At 44.1% G+C, this 20,921-nt stretch overlaps 1 protein-coding gene and 1 pseudogene across 2 annotated transcripts in view; both read left to right on the forward strand.

Moving 5' to 3' along the window:
- LOC145425145 (NACHT, LRR and PYD domains-containing protein 12-like) overlaps nt 1-20,921 on the forward strand; it is a 363,340-nt pseudogene that overhangs the window by 109,272 nt on the left and 233,147 nt on the right. The window contains exons 5-8 of the transcript XR_013905812.1: nt 7,170-7,343; nt 9,900-10,076; nt 16,837-17,013; nt 19,114-19,287. The product of XR_013905812.1 is annotated as an NACHT, LRR and PYD domains-containing protein 12-like (transcript). The remainder of the gene's footprint in view (nt 1-7,169; nt 7,344-9,899; nt 10,077-16,836; nt 17,014-19,113; nt 19,288-20,921) is intronic.
- Nucleotides 416-5,429, forward strand: LOC145426149 (protein NLRC3-like). Its single transcript, XM_080299680.1, has 3 exons — nt 416-494; nt 1,947-3,738; nt 5,249-5,429. The coding sequence occupies exons 1-3, from the start codon at nt 416-418 to the stop codon at nt 5,427-5,429; spliced, it is 2,052 nt and encodes a 683-aa protein (XP_080155806.1).

The raw sequence follows: 20,921 nt of genomic DNA on the forward strand, positions 1-20,921 counted from the left end.
CTCTGTTGCTGATACACGTCTCCATGAATATGATTGATCAGATGCTGCCAACACCGTGTGTTTCATGTGAGCGCTCAGCTGAAAGCCTGGGTTGACTTATCGAGTTAATAACAAGCTTCACGTGACTGTGAATGCTAAAGTGAATCCAGATAAAGGAAAGAGACCCTGCTAATGTTGGACTCACTTCTTAGTGTAGATCCCAGGAGGAAGTTCAACATAGCCATTCTTTGTGCTAGCTCGACCAAACCTGAGACCACAGTGCAGGATAATGATTATCATCTGTCTCTGTCAAGGACATTTAAAATCCACAAATAACAAACAGAATTAGATTTGATCATTGAAAATATGTTTTCACTTAAAAAAGCATGAGCACACTGGTGGATTACAGAGATTATCATAGCCATCGCTCTCTCGCATGGACGTGGCAGTCTTGCTGTCTACTGCGAATCCTCCCCGTACCTCCGTGACCTCGTCTGGTATCTGCTCCCTCCTCTGTAAGAGACAGTGAAGGAAAACACGTCTCTGCCTAGTCTTGAAAATCTAATCTTATCATCCATTGTTCTTCTAGGGCCTCTTCTTCTTGTGGCCTCAGCTAACTGCTAATATTTAAATGGCTAACATTAACATGTGTGACAGCCAGGTTCACATTTATGATGAACTATGATTAATTAACTGATGTTGAAACTGGAGCTTTACTGACCTCTGAAATTCCTCTTAAAGTGTTATTCAGTGTTGTGACAGTCAGCTGCTTCAGCTGCTGCTGGGATGGGCTGTGGCAAAGAGAACAGAGAAAATCAAAATCAGAGTTTTTCTCTGAATTAAAAGCAAGGAAACAACAATATATTCTACATGGTGAAACTGATGGTTTCTGGTGTTTGGGTCTGTTTTTCTGTATTTATGCAGATAAAGTGTAAACTCAGATGAATTATACCATCAAATGTTAAAGGAAAATATCAGGATGAGTGTCTGTGAGCTGAGAAGGACGAGAAGCGAGCAGTTTATCCCAGAGCTGAAGCTGCTCTGTGTGCAGAGATGAGCTCAGATTCCTGCTGTGATTGATCAACAGTCACAGAAATGTAGACTTGTAGTTATTACTGCAGTATGGTCACAGCAGATACTGATAAACATGTATTATGAGGATGGATGATCAAGTTTCTCACTCTCTCCTTTAAATCTCAGTTTTTTTCTTCTTCACAGTTTATCTGTTAATTTATTAATGAATAACACTGAAAGAGTTTCTGTTATATTTCCCCTTGAACATCAGCTTATTAGGGCGGCATTAGGAAATAGCCCCCCTCCAAAGAATGAATAAATGAATGATGATAATAATAAAATGATTAAAAAGCAGAGCTCAGAGTGGTAGAATGGTCAAACATGGATCCACGGGTGGTTCAGCTGCATTTGGTGACGTGACTAAAGCAAATCTTTCAAATAATCCCACCATCAACGGGATGTTGTCTCCTTTACTACGGTTACTTTACTTGGTCACCGTGTGAATTTCTTTGAAATGAACCAAATTCTTTTATTTGTCGGTTGTTGCATATTTAACCTCTACAGTCAGGAAAGGAGGAGATGAGGCCTCAACAATGTTGGGTTGTAGCTGTGGTTCAGGTTAGAGTGAGTGTCCATGGAATAAATGTAAGTCAGTGAACTGGAAACATGACTGTGTTCAAACTTTGTTTCCTTTTTATAATGAGTCTAATCAAAGGTGGACAGAAGTATCTCCACTGTGACTTTTCTGTGTCACCATCAGAGCTTCTGCACAGTGCGGAGAAAGATCCAGAAGCAGAGCTGGACTGCAGACAGCCAGTCAGAGCAGCTGTGTACAAAGTAAGACTGAACATCTGTCTGCTGATGGACTCATTTCTGAAAACTGGACTTCTTGTGTTGTTCAGACATTGAAGAGTTTTCTTTCTCTTTAGTCTCATTGTTTTTCTTTCTTTCAGCAGATGTTGGTCTGCAGGAGGTTTTAGATGAACATAAGATCAGTCTGAGGAAGAGATGTGAACGTGTGACTGAAGGAAGTGATGAAACAGAAAGTAGAACCCTCCTCAACAGGATCTACACTGAGCTCTACATCACAGAGGGACAGAGTGAAGAGGTTCATACCCAACATGAGGTGAGGCAGCTGGAGACAGCTTCCAAGATGGACGCCCTCCATGACGCTCCAATCAGGTGCCAGGACATCTTTAAAGCCTTACCTGACCAACAGAGACCCATCAGAGTGGTTCTGACCAACGGCGTGGCTGGTGTTGGAAAAACCTTCTCAGTGCAGAAGTTCACTCTGGACTGGGCAGAGGGCTTGGAGAACCAACATGTCAGTGTGGTGGTTCTGCTTTCATTCAGGGAGCTGAACCTGATCAGAGATGAGCAGTACAGTCTTCTGGAGCTGCTCCATGTTTTCCATCCAACATTACAGAAGGTCACAGCAGAGAAGCTGGCTGTCTCTCAGCTTTTGTTCATGTTTGACGGCCTGGATGAAAGCAGACTTTCATTGGATTTCACCAACAGGAAGCTGCTGTCTGATGTCACACAGAAGTCATCAGTCAGCCAGCTGCTGACAAACCTCATCCAGGGGAATCTGCTTCCCTCGGCTCTCGTCTGGATAACTTCCCGACCCGCAGCAGCCAATCAGGTCCCTCCTACATGTGTTGACAGGCTAACAGAATTACGAGGCTTCACTGACGCCCAGAAGGAGGAGTACTTCAGGAGGAGATTCAGTGATGAAGAGCTGTCCAGCAGAATCATCTCCCACATGAAGACATCCAGGAGCCTCCACATCATGTGTAGTATCCCAGTCTTCTGCTGGATCACTGCTACAGTTCTGGAGCACATGTTGACTACAGAGCAGAGAGGAGAGCTGCCCAAGACCCTGACTGACATGTACTCACACTTCCTGCTGGTTCAGACAAAGAGGAAGAAGAACAAGTACCATGAGGGACGTGAGACGAGTCCACAGGAGCTGACGGAGGCTGACAGGGAAGTTCTTCTGAAGCTGGGGAGGCTGGCGTTTGAACATCTGGAGAAAGGAAACATCATGTTCTACCAAGAAGACCTGGAGCAGTGTGGTCTGGATGTGACAGAGGCCTCGGTGTACTCAGGAGTTTGTACAGAGATCTTCAAAAGAGAGTGTGTGATCTTCCAGAAACCAGTCTACTGCTTTGTTCATCTGAGCATTCAGGAGTTTCTGGCTGCTGTCTACATGTTCCACTGTCACACCAACAGGAAGACAGAGGTGCTGATGAACTTTTTGGGACAAAAATACAACGAGTCCTCTCTGGATGATTTCCTTAAACGAGCCATTAAGAAATCCCTCCAGAGTAAAAATGGCCACCTGGACCTGTTTGTTCGCTTCCTTCATGGCCTCTGTCTGGAGTCCAACCAGAGACTCTTAGCAGGTCTGCTGGGTCAGACAGAGATCAGTCCAGGAACCATCCAGAGAGTCATCAACAACCTGAAGGAGATGAACAGTGATAAAATCTCTCCTGACAGAAGCATCAACATCTTCCACTGTCTGATGGAGATGAACGACCTCTCAGTACATCAGGAGATCCAAGAGTTCCTGAAGTCAGAGAACAGATCAGAGAAGGAACTCTCTGAGATCCAGTGCTCAGCTCTGGCCTTCATGCTGCAGATGTCAGAGGAGGTTCTGGATGAGTTGGACCTGCAGAAGTACAAAACATCAGAGCAGGGACGACAGAGACTGATTCCAGCTGTGAGGAACTGCAGAAAGGCTGGGTGAGTCCAGATGTGATCATTAACATCATTGATCAGTGTAGGTTAGTAGTTTAATGTTGAAAATAAAATCAGATTGTAAGCACAAAGTGTTTGTGTCCGTACGCTGCAACCTTCCACACCATTCCTTTATTGTACAGACTCAGCAGCAGCTCCATGGATCCCAAATCCAAGAGTGGAGAACAGATTTGAAGTGTGTCACATCCATGCAGTCACAGCTGTTTCCACCATGTTTCCACTGATATTGATCCTGTTCAATGACACGTTTCATATCAGTGAATATGTTCTTTAGGACGTCCACTGACATGTTTAAGTGTCCTGCTGGAAATCACTCAAATCATCCATGAAATCCATGAAAAATCCTTTTAGTGTTTCTAACTTCACCCTCTGTCCTCTCTCTCTCTCCATCCTCCTCACTGCTTCTTTCACTGATAATCACACAAACATCGTATTCAGCTACAAAATAACACAATAACATCATCTGATGATCATTATTATAAGAGCAGGATCCATATTTGATATCAGAGTAACACACTGCTTGGTTATGTGCAGTCATCATCAGTGACTGTGGGTCAAACAGAAGCTCTCTGATTGGTTGCTGACCTTGGTCACCTGTCCACTCTCACCTGTTTGTGTTTGCTCTCTCTTTGCTGTCTCCATCCTCTCTCTCCTTTCTCTCCCTCTCTGTCTTTGTACGTCACTCAGGTCCAATGGAAACAGTGACATTTACAAACCAATCAAAGACAAACTGATCCATGTCAGGTTATAACAATATTCAAAGTGAATACAGGCTGCTGCTGGACACAGACAGGTAACATCATTTTGACTTGCTGTCACCTGGTTCTGGACTCATAAACACTGAAGCCCTGAACAGGAATACAAATCATTTTCTGCCAACTAGCGACACACCAGCAGATAATGGCTCAGAAAGCTCAAATGAGCCAATCATTTCTGTGTTTAGATCCCCTGAAATCAGATCTGATATCAGCAGCTCTGAGTTCATTCATCATTATTGTCCAGTGATGAGATTTCTGCTCCGTTTGGTAACAGTCAGCAGGTTTTTCCTGCGTGTGGACGTGAACAGTCGTACCTGACAGCAGGTAGCAAACAGAGATCATCTTTCCAGCTGGAACTCTTCACTGAGCTGAACTCATTCAAAATGTTCTGGAGTCAAAACAGGAAACAGTCCAAATGTGTGTCTTCACTCTGACTCTGGATCAGATCTCAGTGACAGGCTGTGGACATTATGGAAGCCTAAATGTGACACCATCTTCCTCCTTCATTTGCAGATTAAAGCCAAACAAAGATTCTCATTAAAAGTCTGCAGGTCTGAGAGAGACTCAATCGTTGTGTCATGTCAAACACAGTAAGAGGAGCTGAAGCACAGATGTGAAGAGCAGATTCATCAGATTATGACCTCACTCTGTTTTGTCTTCATATACATTCAGTCTGTGTTTATAATGCAGATTTTCTGCTTTTATAATAACACATTTTATATTTTCTATCATCACAGACTGACTCGGTGTGGACTCTCAGAGTCTCACTGTGAAGTTGTGGCCTCAGCTCTGAAGTCCAACCCCTCCCATCTGACAGAGCTGGACATGAGTAGAAACTACTACCTCCAGGATTCAGGTGTGAAGCTTCTGTGTGCTGGACTGAAGAGTCCAAACTGTCGACTGGAGACTCTGAGGTGAGTTCACTAACTGCAGCTGTTGTTGTTTTTCTATATTTCAGGTCTTTGATTGATGTTTGAAATTTTCTTTAGTTCCTAAATGTTCAGGATGTGTCTGAAGACAAATGTGAAGAAGTTTGAGTGCTTTCAGAAATGTTGTCTTTCCAAACGACTGAACAACAGTTTTTCCTTTTGGCTCCAAACAGAAGTGACAGACTTGAGCAGGGTTCATTTAAAGGCTGACAGAAGTGGAGTGGTGACGGGGAGATGTTTGACAGGACAGTGTTTCAGCCTCCACAGGTTCATGTTGTGCTCCATCAGTCAGTGAAGATGAAGTCAGTGCTGATGAGGCTGTAGAGTGTGTGAGGGATGTGAATGAGGATGATGAAGATCTGATGATAGCAGATAAAAACAGGCTGCAGAGACTTTGAGCCATACAGGGCACACAGTGTGTGTACAGAACAGCTGAAATCATTATGGAGGCCTCACTGGAATATGGAAGCATCACAGTACAGCTTCAGTGAAGCATTAAAGTCTCTGATATGAGATGAGAAATGAAGCAGCCAGAGCTTTTTCATGAGTGGAAATCCACTGTGACTGTGAGCTGCTGCTACAGCCTCCAGATTAGCCAGCAGCTCATCCTGCTCAACATTTCCTCACCAACTTTAATGGAAGTGTGATGTTTTCAGCTGGAGTGATGGTCAGGGTGGCCTCCCTCTCCTCTTCTTCTCCTCTTCCTCTTTCATTTGTAAAGCCACTTCTGCTGCTTTCATTCATTTGGAAGTCCTGTAGCTGAGTTTGGGAGAGACTAACAGCCTCGGCAGCAGAGGGGAGAAAGGCTGTAACACCACCACTTTACTCTGTTCTACCTGTCACATCATTTTATCAGGAAACAAATATGCTCATGTTTTTACTATGTTTGTCTTGAAGATGTAAGAGGATCACATGGTGCTTTTTATTATTGTGTTGGTTTGTTTCCTGTCTCTTGGATGGAGCCCAGCTGTGCGTGGCCCCTGGGCCTGTGGTCAGAGTGTGTGCTGGATAATCCGGCCCAGGATGAGGCCAAACTGACATGGGATGAAATGTCTGTCACATAATTGAGCTTAGTGTAGTTTCATTTCTGCACAATTTAAAAACAACCAAAACTTTGTTCTGTCTTTTCTATGTTATACTGTAGACTTTCTTTGATACTGTGTCCAAAAGGAGCAGCTTTTACTTTGAAGGGGAGGCGTCTCTCTTTCCTATTCAGGTTGGATGATGGAAGCAAATGAGTGTGTGATGTTCTTTCAGTGTTGCACTTTGTAGATGCTCCCTGAGCACTGGTCTCACAGCCAGCTGCACATAGAGACCAGTGTTGTTAGTCCAGGTCAGAAGATGACTTGTTGGAATGAAAATGAGCTTGTAGTTTGTCTGCTTTAATAATGTGACTGGAAAAAGGTGTTGGACTTCAAATATGTCCATTTCTTTCACACTTCACCTTTAAAAGTGAAGCCTTGTGGTTCCTGGAAGGAAAAACACGACTTTTTCAAGTCTTTGTCCTGTTTTTATGAGAAATGTACGACTTTAATGTGAAACATTCAGAGTTTTTTCTCTTGTTGTGTTTGTTTGAAGCTGCTTCCTGTTGGCTTCAGCTGTTTGGAGTTTCCATTTTCTAAACTTCTACATTCTGAACCTTCTTCAGCTCTGAACAGATGATGAAACACTGAATGATTTCAAGCTCACACTTTGTCTAATAAACTTACATCTTTCATTCTTTATACAGATTGTGGGGCTGTTGTTTGTCAGAGATCAGCTGTGATTATCTGGCAGCAGCACTGAAGTCCAACCCCTCCCATCTGAGAGAGCTGGACCTGAGCTCTAATAAGCTGCAGGATTCAGGAGTGAAGCATCTGTGTGGTTTCCTGGAGAGTCCAGGATGTGGACTTGAAACTCTGAGGTCAGTCAGCATGTTTTAGTTGTGCTGAGATGAATATGATGTGAAAGTTGTGCTGACACTAAACTGCAGACATCAGGCTGATATTATACTGATCCACACTGAGGATCTTCATGGTAAAGTCTGTTTTCTTCTTCTCTGGTTTAGTCCATTGACTGCAGCAGAACAATGTTCACATTTCAAACAGTGAGACTCAACGTATGGCCCGCGGCCCACACGCGGCCTGCCCTCCTTTCCTGATTCAGAAAGAGGGGACCCGGATTAACTGTGTAGTGTTCTTCCTCACAGTTCTAAGTATCAGACACAACAATGAATAATCCACAGCTGACTGTCTTTAGCAGGTCAAAGGTCACGGCACACAGCAGACAGTGGGAAATATTATAATTCTGATCATTTATCAGCACATATCCATATGTATAAAAACAAAGCTGACACTGTGAGACTTGATCAGAGGTGTGATCATCACAGCAGAGGCCTTTGTGTCAAAGTCACTGAGGATCAAACAGAAACACATGAAGCAGATTTTCCTGTTCTGGCTTTTTATAGCAGATAACCTTCAAAATATTCTGCAGTCGATCAAAAACTGAAGCAAACCATGAATCAACATGTGAACATGACCTGATGCTGCTGAAGGGAAGCAAAGTTACAGAGGTTTGATTACAGACACAGCTGAGAGTTTGTAATCTGTCATCATTTTAAAAGGTTTAAATTTCTTCAGTATTGAACAGCAGAAATGAGGCTTTGTTTTCGGAGGCCGACAGCAGTGAACACAACAGCAGACTGGTGCGTAATAAGCAGTGAATAATGCAGGAAACAGATTTTTGAAGGTAAACTGTTCTTGAAGTACACTGAGAGAGAGAGAGCTGTGCAGGAAGTAAACGTCAAAGTCAGAGAGAATTCATGACGATGTTCATCAAACGTAAAGCGTAGTTTGGATCTTCTTCTGCTGCTGGTTCAGTCAGTTTTGGTTGGAGACAGATGAAACCTGCAGTTTCAGGATCTGTGAGCTGTCCACTTTCAGCCCCGACGGCGTGTCCGTGTACGTGCCGTCGAGTGAACGATCCACGCTCTGCGTTTCCATCTTTGTGTGTTTAGCTGCTCTCATTTACTGTTTTGTCTGTTTGCTTGTTGTTGAAATACTTTTGGGAGCTTTAACCTGAGATTCTGGCAAAATACATTTATATTAAAAATCGATTCGGGATTGAATGAATCAACATCGCTTTATTCAAAGTAAAACCATTTAAATAGGAAAATCCATTTTTTTACAGCCGCCTCTAATGCTGGGTAATGTCAGCTGGTCCATGTGCAGCTGGCTGTGAGGCTCAGGGAGCGTCTACAAAGTGCAACACTGAAAGAACATCATCCATAAATATTGAGTAATAACTGGACTCTCATACAGCGAGACTCAAATGCCTTTAAACATCAGCTTATCCTGCTGATCCAAGTCCAACACTGAATTTCTAAAAACATGTTTGTCAATCATTTTGTTTGGTTTCTGAGGAAAATGATTCAATAACTTGCTGGTAATACACAACATTTCATCATATTTCCTCATAACCCTCTTTTGTCTGACCGTTTGATCCCATTTGAATTTGCACTAAAGGATCCACAGAGTTTGGTGACAATAATGACAGTAGATGTTTGTGTGAAAGTGCTGGAAGCAAATGAGTGTGTGATGTTCTTTCAGTGTTGCACTTTGTAGACGCTCCCTGAGCACTGGTCTCACAGCCAACTGCACATAGAGACCAGTGTTGTTAGTCCAGGTCAGAAGATGACTTGTTGGAATGAAAATGAGCTTGTAGTTTGTCTGCTTTAATAATGTGACTGGAAAAAGGTGTTGGACTTCAAATATGTCCATTTCTTTCACACTTCACCTTTAAAAGTGAAGCCTTGTGGTTCCTGGAAGGAAAAACACAACTTTTTCAAGTCTTTGTCCTGTTTTTATGATAAATGTACGACTTTAATGTGAAACATTCAGAGTTTTTTCTCTTGTTGTGTTTGTTTGAAGCTGCTTCCTGTTGGCTTCAGCTGTTTGGAGTTTCCATTTTCTAAACTTCTACATTCTGAACCTTCTTCAGCTCTGAACAGATGATGAAACACTGAATGTTGGGAGAAAACTCTACAAAAAACCCAGGAAAAATAAAGACACAATGAGACAAAGTTACTTTCTTTATCAAACGTGTACACAGGTGAGCTGCGAAGAACAACTCACACCATGCACAGTGGGTTGGCAATTTTTATAGGCACAGAGCACAGAGACAGTGAGAACAGGATAAGAAAATAATAAACAGATAAAATAAACAACTCCATATATGGTGCTAGTCTCGTCAGCAGAGAGCTGGGAGAGATAAAACAATCTAAAACAATATGTCCCAGAAACAATATGTCTTTGCTGGGAAAGTCTAAAAGACACTTCTACACTAATCTAAACACAGACAAAGGGTATCTTTGCACATTTAAAAGAAGGTAAAGAAACATAGAATCATTTTTCCTCTAACACTGAATGATTTCAAGCTCACACTTTGTCTAATAAACTTACATCTTTCATTCTTTATACAGATTGATGGACTGTGGTTTGTCAAAGATCAGCTGTGATTATCTGGCAGCAGCACTGAAGTCCAACCCCTCCCATCTGAGACAGCTGGACCTGAGCTGCAACAACAACCTGCAGGATTCAGGAGTGAAGCATCTGTGTGGTTTCCTGGAGAGTCCAGGATGTGGACTTGAAACTCTGAGGTCAGTCAGCATGTTTTAGTTGTGCTGAGATGAATATGATGTGAAAGTTGTGCTGACACTAAACTGCAGACATCAGGCTGATATTATACTGATCCACACTGAGGATCTTCATGGTAAAGTCTGTTTTCTTCTTCTCTGGTTTAGTCCATTGACTGCAGCAGAACAATGTTCACATTTCATACAGTGAGACTCAACGTATGGCCCGCGGCCCACACGCGGCCTGCCCACCTTCCCTGATTCAGAGAGAGGGGACCCTGATTAACTGTGTAGTGTTCTTCCTCACAGTTCTAAGTATCAGACACAACAATGAATAATCCACAGCTGACTGTCTTTAGCAGGTCAAAGGTCACGGCACACAGCAGACAGTGGGAAATATTATAATTCTGATCATTTATCAGCACATATCCATATGTATAAAAACAAAGCTGACACTGTGAGACTTGATCAGAGGTGTGATCATCACAGCAGAGGCCTTTGTGTCAAAGTCACTGAGGATCAAACAGAAACTGTCACGGTTCTGGGTCTGTTGGACCCAGTATTTTGAGTTTATTGTGTTTTGATTTAAGTTTGCATCAGGGATTGTGTTCTTGTTCTCTTGTCGTGTTATGGTAATGTTTATGATGTCTATTATTAGAGTTCCATGTTTCTGTTTATCTGGGTTTAAGATGTGGGTTTAGTTTCATATGTCATTTCCTGTCTGTCTCTCTATGTCGAGCCTGCGTGTGATGTTTTATTGTGAAGATCTGCGTCTCATGTGATTGTGTTCAGTTTTACCTCTGTCTCGTCTTACGGATTATTCCCAGCTGTGTCCACCACCTGTGTGTAATTCCCGTGTTTCTCTGTGTGTATTTAAGTCGTGTCCTCCGTCATTGTAGTTGCTGGTCCGTCTGTGTATCCACCATGTCTCACCCGTGTGTTCTCCCTGCTGTCCATCGTCATTCTCCTCTGCTCGTTCTCATTCAGGTTTGTGCTTTGTAGTTTAGTTGTTCTCCAGTCTAGTTTAGTTCGAGCTCCGTTTGCTGTTTGTCCATATTTATTTCATGCTCAATAAACCACCTTAACACCCTCACGACTGCATGCGCTTGGATCCTCCCTCATTTATTATTTTCACACGGCTCTCCTCACCTGCCGTGACAGAAACACATGAAGCAGATTTTCCTGTTCTGGCTTTTTATATCAGATAACCTTCAAAATATTCTGCAGTCCATCAAAAACTGAAGCAAACCATGAATCAACATGTGAACATGACCTGATGCTGCTGAAGTGAAGCAACGTTACAGAGGTTTGATTACAGACACAGCTGAGAGTTTGTAATCTGTCATCATTTTAACATGAAAATTCCCTGTTATTTGGATTCCTTGTTCTCAAGACCTAATTTAATCTCAAATCTTTCATATAGTTAAAAAGTATTTTTCTAGTCTGGGTATGAGTAGTGTCAGTTTGAGACGACCTATCCAGGTTAGGGTCCAGGGCGCAATTGAAGTCCTCTCCTATGATATAAAGGCCCTCCAAGGTTGATATTGTGAGAAATAGATTTTCATAGAAGGATGGGTTATCCTCGTTGGGGCCATAGATATTTATCAGGTTTATTTCTAACATGGAGATACGGCCCTGCACAATTACATATCTCCCGTTTGGATCTGTAATCACCCCCGTAGTTTGAAATGGGATTGACTTATGTATAAGAGTAATGACTCCTCTGGCATGTCTAGTAAAAGAAGAGAAATATACCTGACCCTGCCATCTTTTGGTTAATAAATGTATCTCTGATGCAGTAAGATGAGATTCCTGTAGGAAAATAATTCTAGAGTTAAAATGTTTTAGTCGGTTTAATACTTGTTTCAGTTTAGCTAACTTCCGTATCCCCCTAACGTTCCAGGTCGTAATGTTAACGTTCAAAATGTTTGCTTTAGTTGTCCTCTCCATAAAATATTGTCAGACTGTTCACTTAAATAAACAAAGTCAAGGAAAAATTGAAGAAGCAGGTTTGCACATACATTCACACACTCACACATACCAGATAAAGAAGTTGTAAACAATTTCTGATTGAACATTTGCATTTCCTTGTTGGAAATGTCTCCCACCTCCCGTGAACAAATTATTTGGAGGGTGTTAATCCACATCACTGAGGAGTAACTAGTCAACGCGACCTCTCCAAAACCCCATAAATCAGACAGTGTACACTAACCATATAATGATACTGATTTTTCCCCCATAATAAAGTAAAGTTTACCCTTGGTAGGACAAAACAAAGCAAAACCAAAAAAAAAAAGACTTAGTTGAGGTTCAGTTGTTAATATACAACCCAAAAACGATTGCAATCAAACTTAGAACGAATATGCGTTTAAAAACGCCCAGTTATGGTAACATAAGTCCCACATAAATTCGAGCTCAAAATTTTATCTGTCTCTTATCAGTGACTCAATTACTGGTCGGTTATGTTGAAGCAGAGGCAGTCTTGGAGTGTCTTAATGGTTAACCTGTTGTTTAACCGACTCACTGGTGATGAGCATCCTCTGCTGTTTCTGTCACGGCGGGGTGCGCCGGTGTGTAATGGAAACAGGACCCAAAAGCAGATGAGGACGAGGAGTTGTAAGTTTAAACAAAAAGCGATCCTTTATTTGGATGATTGCAGGGGTTAAACAAGGAACCCTAAGCAAACTAAAAAACACTAAGAAACAAATACTATGACTATGACTATGGTGGGATAACAGACGACCCGACAAATGACATGCAAAAACAGAGGACTTAAATACACACATGAGGTGATCAGGGGAAGTGGAGACACATGAGGAAACAGCTGACTAACATGAACCTAATGACAGGAGCAGTGAAGCTAAATACAAAGAACCAAGAACACACGACTCCTTCCAAAATCAAACAGGAAACACTGAAACTAGACATGACAACAAACTTAACAGACCTAACAAGTGATGAGCGATACAAGAACTCAAACATAGAAACCAAGAAAACAATAAACAATAACTGCCTAAACTAAAGATAAATAGGAAATGACAAACTAATCAAATATCTAAAATGAGACAAATACAAAAATGAGTTCAGAGCGCTGGGTCAGAGACCCAGCCTGTGACAGAGCCCCCCCCTCAAGTGCGGATTCCAGATGCCCAAAAACCCTGAAAAACAAAACAAAAACCAAAAACAACCCACCCAGGGCGGGCGGCGGGGGCCCAGGACAGAGGGCCAGAAACAAAGCCACAAAAACAAAATGTCCACCAAAAGCACAGGAGCGCAGGGAACAGTTCATAACTCCTCAGGGGGCCGACCCGGAGGGTGACGGTCCAGAAATTCATAGTTCATTTGATCAGGGGGCCGGCCCGGAGGCCGACGGCACAGGAGTTCATGGTCAAACAGCTCAGGTGGCCGACCTGGACGACAGCAGCACAAGAGTTCACATGGTTCAGGCGGCCGACCAGGAGGCCAACGGTCCAGTAGTCCACAGTTCACTAGCTCAGGGGGCCGACCCGGAGGTCGACAGCATAGCAGGTCATAGTTCAAAGGTTCAGGGGGCCGACCCGGAGGTCGACAGCATAGCAGGTCATAGTTCAAAGGTTCAGGGGGCCGACCCGGAGGTCGAGAGCACCACAGGTCACAGTTCAACAGTTCAGGCGGCCGACCCCGATGGCAACGATGTCCAGCTGACGGCCTGGAAAGCGACCGGCGATTTCGAGGGGCAAAACGTGGCTTGGGCGGCGGCAACACAGCCGCAGGCCCAGGCGAGGCCGACACAGAAGCAGAGGCTGAAGCTGGACCAGGCGACGGCAAAGCAGGAGCTGAGGCCGAGGCTAGACCAGACGAGGCAGAAGCAGGAGCTGAGGCCGAGGCTGGACCCGGCGAAGCACAGGCTGAAGCCGGACCCGGCGAAGCCGAAGCCTCGGGCTCCTCGGGCCCCCCAGCTGACGAGTCTTGGGGCTGGACGGGCTCCTCGGGCCCCCCAGCAGGCGAAGCAGGAGGCTGGACGGGCTCCTCGGGCCCCCCAGCAGGCGATCAAGAGGCTGGATGGGCTCCTCGGGCCCCCCAGCAGGCGAAGCAGGAGGCTGGATGGGCTCCTCGTGCCCCCCAGCGAAAACAGTCTCTGGACCAGTGGGCACCGGGGCCCCTGGAAGAAACAGGTCAGAACCAGCAGGCACACGGGCCTCTGGCAGGGACGCAACAGAACCAGCAGGCGCACGGGCATCAGGCAGGGACAGATCAGAACCAGTAGGCACACGGGCCTCTGGCAGGAACAGGTCGGAACCAGCAGGCGGTAGCGCTGCAGGAGGTGGTACTGCAGGCGGCGGCACGGGAGCCGCAGGTGGTGAAGCAGAAGGTGGCTGGATGGGCCCCTCGGGCCCTCCAGCTGATGTGGCATGGTGCTGGACGGGCTCCTCGGGGCCTCCAGCTGATGAGGTGTAAGGCTGGACGGGCTCCTCGGGCCCTCCAGCTGACGTGGCGTAAGGCTGGACGGGCGACTCGGGCCCTCCAGCAGACGAAACTTGAGGCTGGCTGGGTCCTCCCGAACCCCCAGCAGACGAGGCGTGAGACTGGACGGGCTCCTCGGGCCCTCCAGCTGACACTGGAAAAGGCTGCACAAACTGCACCTCCGCCCCTGGCTCCAACCCGGCCTGGATTACAGTCCCACAGCAGCTTAGCTGAGCCTGATGGCTAGCATTTCCAGTGCAAACAGTCTCATAATTATGCTTCTTAGAAGCATAGTTCGTGGCATGATCAATGCACAGAGAAGCGGGATAAGTTTGCAAAGGGATAGGATGGTCCGTGGAAGACTCAGCCGAAATATAGGATATGCAGACAAAATCTCTTTTAGCTGAACTCCGATTGACTCCTTCTCATTCTCCTGTCTGCACGCGGAGTAGCAAATCCACTGTCCGCGGAGAATGGTCACCTGAGTGTTGAACTCCCAAAAATCCTCACAGATGTCCGCTGGGTCCATACTGGTCGGGTCATTCTGTCACGGCGGGGTGCGCCGGTGTGTAATGGAAACAGGACCCAAAAGCAGATGAGGACGAGGAGTTGTAAGTTTAAACAGAAAGCGATCCTTTATTTGGATGATTGCAGGGGTTAAACAAGGAACCCTAAGCAAACTAAAAAACACTAAGAAACAAATACTATGACTATGACTATGACTATGGTGGGATAACAGACGACCCGACAAATGACATGCAAAAACAGAGGACTTAAATACACACATGAGGTGATCAGGGGAAGTGGAGACACATGAGGAAACAGCTGACTAACATGAACCTAATGACAGGAGCAGTGAAGCTAAATAAAAAGAACCAAGAACACACGACTCCTTTCAAAATCAAACAGGAAACACTGAAACTAGACATGACAACAAACTTAACAGACCTAACAAGTGATGAGCGATACAAGAACTCAAACATAGAAACCAAGAAAACAATAAATAATAACTGCCTAAACTAAAGATAAATAGGAAATGACACAAACTAATCAAATATCTAAAATGAGACAAATACAAAAATGAGTTCAGAGCACTGGGTCAGAGACCCAGCCTGTGACAGTTTCCTTCGGCAGATTCTTGTAGAATTTTTCAGCTTCTTGAGGTGTTGAGAAGAGGTGGATCTTTCCACCGTACAGGATTCTGAGTCTGCATGGGTTGTGCTGGAATCCACGGAAGGCATTGATATCAATAAACAGTTTGACAACCGGGTGAAATCCCTGTCGGATCCGAACTGTCTCCGCAGACAGATCCTGTGCAAATGTGATCTTGGCCGCATCATGTGTAATTTGTTGTTTTCTTGCTTCCCGATATACCAGTTCCTTCTCTTGGAATTTTAAGAAACGAATAAGTACCGCTCTGCTCTGGTTTGGTTTTCCGGAGCAATCGTGCGATGCACTCGTTCCAGTGTGAATGACTTGTTGGGCGCTAGCCCCAGCCACTTGGGTAGCATGATGTTAATAAAGTCGAAGAGTGATTGTTGCCCCTCTACTCCCTCTTTTATGCCGAAGATGCGCAGGTTCTTTCGTTGTCTGCGGTTTTCCAAATCATCTGTTTTGGCTTCAAGAAGTGCAATTCGTTTGATAGCCGAGTTCAGTGACATTTCTGTTTTCTCAAGTGTGCTTTCAACTTCGGCAATGCGGGCTTCGGCCTCTTCGATATGGGCCCCCTGGTTCAATATGTTTTGCTTTACCTCCGAAACTTTACCCTCCAGTACAGTCACTGCGCTCGCCATCCCAGTCAGTCTTATATCGATGCTGTCCAACTTGGCTCCAAAATCCGACCAGAGTGATTTGAGTTCATCCAAAACTTCGGCTATGCTAGCCATGTTAGCATCTGTGTCGGACGTTGATGGTATAGCGCCTGTCTTGCGTCTTCGGGTAAAGATGTCACACTGTTTCACAGATGAAGCTTTTGACATGTCAGTGCCGTATATTCCAGACAACACTAACAGCATATACAAGGGTTTTTTTTTTTTATAGAAAGTTTGTACACTGTCCTGAGAGCGACCCCGCTAAGCTGCCATCTTAATGCTTGGCCACGTGACCCCCCCTTTGTCCTGTTTTTATGATAAATGTACGACTTTAATGTGAAACATTCAGAGTTTTTTCTCTTGTTGTGTTTGTTTGAAGCTGCTTCCTGTTGGCTTCAGCTGTTTGGAGTTTCCATTTTCTAAACTTCTACATTCTGAACCTTCTTCAGCTCTGAACAGATGATGAAACACTGAATGATTTCAAGCTCACACTTTGTCTAATAAACTTACATCTTTCATTCTTTATACAGATTGATGGGCTGTTGTTTGTCAGAGATCAGCTGTGATTATCTGGCAGCAGCACTGAAGTCCAACCCCTCCCATCTGAGAGAGCTGGACCTGAGCAGGAACAACAAGCTGCAGGATTCAGGAGTGAAGCATCTGTGTGGTTTCCTGGAGAGTCCAGGATGTGGACTTGAAACTCTGAGGTCAGTCAGCATGTTTTAGTTGTGCTGAGATGAATATGATGTGAAAGTTGTGCTGACACTAAACTGCAGACATCAGGCTGATATTATACTGATCCACACTGAGGATCTTCATGGTAAAGTCTGTTTTCTTCTTCTCTGGTTTAGTCCATTGACTGCAGCAGAACAATGTTCACATTTCAAACCTTCAAAGAAGAAGAAAAATCCACCACTGGATAATTCACTGTGAAACTCTCAAACTCTTCATTCCACCTTAAAGTCTGTCTGACACTGAAATCCAAAGCAAAATGTGCGTTTGCTTTACAGACAGCAGTCCAACACAAACATACACACATCATCCAAAACACAGTCCAACATCCAAATCTCCTCCACTGCCAGCATGAATGATGGGAAAGAGAAGGAGGAACACTCTGACATTCAGGGTTAGAATGAGTTTCATGAAGCAGACTGTGAAGATCAAAGCTGCATTAGAAAGTTTACATGAATGAATGAGTGGACAGAAGTGGACAGAGATCATCTGAAGCACTTCAAAGGCTTTAAATCAGCACATTTCTCTTTATTCTTTATCAACTCTGTTAGTTTCTCTCAGTTTTCTGTGGAATGAAGCTAACAGCAGGCTAATGAGATGCTGACCAATAGGTTTCTATTAAAGGTTGTAATTTGTATATGAGAAAGTGCTTTGGCTCAGCAGGGATCAGCTTACAGGTAGAATACAACTGCTGGATGGGATTAGCATGTCATAGCTATCTACCAAACTGCTAACTGGGGGATTTCAGGCCATCTATGGATCATTTTTGCTAACTGTTTATTCAGCTTAGGCTCACAGGGCTGCAGCCTGTGCCCTAGCTGTCATAGGGCAAGAGGTGTGGTCCACCTGCACAGGTGAGCAGTCCATCACAGGGCCAACAGAGAGAGACAGAGAAGCACTCTCTCACATCCACACCTACAGCCAATTTAGAAGCAACAATGAACCTAAGCAGCATTTCATTGGACTGTGGGAGAACATCCAACCTCCACAGAAAGGCCAACAAGCTTCAACCTACAACCTTCTTGCTTTAAGGCACTAGTGCGAACCACTTTTCCCCATTTCAGCCCAAATCCTGCATCTTCCTGTTTCTGACTCCAGGCCAGCTCCACTAACACTTTCTCATCAGACACTGCCACCTAGTGGAGGAAGTCTTAGTTCCATTTGAAGTTTCAGATTACAGTTAGTTCCTTTACAAAGAGGTGGAGGTGGTGGGGCCACAGCACCATCATCACTGAGTGCCATAGGACACTTAACCTTTGTTTCCATATGCTGGGAACTTCCTGTTGTTCCAAGGAGGACTGGGAAATATGTGAAAATCTCCCAGTCAGTTCCTCACAGCACACTTCAATCCTTTCCCTCCCACAGCATCAGGACCAGGGCTTTTTCTCTCTTTGGTCCCACTAAGAGATTTCCACACAAACACCTCATCAGTGGGACTCTCAGAGCTACCAGCCCTTTGCTACAATCACAAAGCTCTTCATTGAAATCAGTGATATCAAAGCTGGAATCCAATGAGTCCAAGTCTTCTGCTGATTCAGCATCACATTCATCTTTGCTCCTTGTTCTGCATCCCCACCATGGACTTCATTCCTTTCCAAGCCAGCCTTGAGTGTCCTTTATTCAGCTCATCCTCTGCTTTACTTTTACACCTGATTTTAGCTGCTTTATCTCTCTTTCAACAAGTTTCTGTGCCTCAATCTTTTTCTTCTCTCCCTCATAACAAGACAGCTTCTTCTACCTGAGAACATGTTGGAGTGATTTACTAATCCAGGGCTGCTTATTGGGGAAAATACTTCCTGTTTTCAAAGTAATCCCCATTTTTCCCAGGAAGAAATGTAAGTAGAAATCGATGATCTAAGTGAGAACATGACCCTTTAAAAAGTCCCAGTGGGTGCAGTCAAAGCAGTCCCTCAGTCCCAGTATAGAGTCTTTGGTCCAGACTGGAAGTTTGGAGTTTCCATTTTCTAAACTTCTACATTCTGAACCTTCTTCAGCTCTGAACAGATGATGAAACACTGAATGATTTCAAGCTCACACTTTGTCTAATAAACTTACATCTTTCATTCTTTATACAGATTGAGGGGCTGTGGTTTGTCAGAGATCAGCTGTGATTATCTGGCAGCAGCACTGAAGTCCAACCCCTCCCATCTGAGAGAGCTGGAGCTGAGAGGAAACAACCTGAAGGATCCAGATGTGAAGCAGCTGTCTGATCTTCAGCAGAGTCCAGACTACAGACTGGAGACTCTGCTGTAAGTAGAGTGATGGAGTGAGTGGGTGGTGCTGTCAGCAGTATTGTACTAAACACAGTCAGTATGAAACAAAGATCCAGTGTTTCCTGTAAAGCTGCAGCTTCTCAGTGAAGCTGTGAGAGGAGAATGGTGACAGGCTTCAGGATTGGACACAAACACTTCCTGTTTCTGACCTTTATGGTCACCATAGTAACGGCTGACACGCTCTGATCAAACACTGTCAACAGCCAATCAGCTCTCTGAACAAAGCATCACGCAGACCAGTGACTGCATTCATTTCCAAGTTTAAAGCAGTGAAGAACACAGTCTGTAGGTGAGGAAGAATTTAGTGAGAGCAGATGTTTGGATGGAATTCCTCCAGTTAACAGCTGGAACCATCCATCTGGATTGTTGGGCTTGTTGTTGGGGTTCCTACAGAGCTCAGAGTGGACACACCAAGGTTCTTCTAATGAATGAAAGTCCAAACTCAAACTAGGAGGGATAAACATTTTCATCAACTTCAATAAAAATCCAAAGATTAGAAAAAGTGAAGCAATAATGAGTCCTAGTACAGTCCCAGCACTGAAGTCCCTGCTGCTCTTTATACTGGATGTGCTGCATCACTGACTGACAGCTGATGAAGAGTCTCTGGAAACACTCATTTATCTCCTCTGCTCTTCTGTCAGACACAATGTAGAGTCCAGCATCATCCCTGTGTGTCCCTCTAGATCTGACAGAGGATCATCAGTGTATCTGGACTGCTCTGCTGCTGCTCTGTCCTTCTACAGTCTCTGCACAGTCTCTGTCTGACTCTGGCTTCAGACCCTCCTGGATCAAACTCACCTGGAAAGACTTTCAAACATCACTCAATAGATTTGAATACAGAATATATTTGATATATACTGTAGATGTACTGTAGAGTTGCAGTTTGTCACTTGTAAATACAGTCTGTGAGCAGCTGTGAGCTGAAAGATCTTTCTAGAAAAAGGAAATGTTTTCACTCTTCTGTTGCTTTTTCATATATTTCCACAACATTAATATTGATCCCACCTGTCTCACCTGTTTCATGCTTTTATACATAATAACAGGACACGTGTGATCTGAGCGCTGCTGTGGTTGCTGTGCTGCACGTCTTCATTTAGATAACAGAGACATCTAGTGGTTCAGAGGGAGAACTGCAGGAGGTGGAGCTGTGTTTTAGCATGGAAAACTTTTTATCTTTTAGGCGCAGATACAAATATGACAAGTATCAGTGTAAGATACAAAAGGTCACATCAGTCAGCAGAGGGAACAGTGATCACACAGCAATGTAAGAATAGAAACATAACAGTGAATCTGGACATGTATACAGATGGAAGCAAACAAACAGGATGTAACACTACATTAAAGCCACAAATGGGAAGAAAACAAAGCCAAAGGAAAATATATTTGATCTCACCAAGTTTAGGTGGAGTTTATTTTCCTTGTGCTGACTTTTTACAGTCAGTTACAATAACTCGTACTGCTACTAGCTAGCATGACGGAGTTTCTATACAGCTGGGTGGTGCTATGATGTTACTGATAGAGAACTTTATTTTAGTAGAGTTTCCAACCTTCCTGTAAAAAACTGAATCGTCTCGTATTCAGAGAAAATATTACGCGTTTCGTGTTGAGCT

This window comes from Astatotilapia calliptera, chromosome 3, assembly GCF_964374335.1.
Source record: "Astatotilapia calliptera chromosome 3, fAstCal68.1, whole genome shotgun sequence".
Lineage (NCBI taxonomy): Eukaryota > Metazoa > Chordata > Actinopteri > Cichliformes > Cichlidae > Astatotilapia > Astatotilapia calliptera.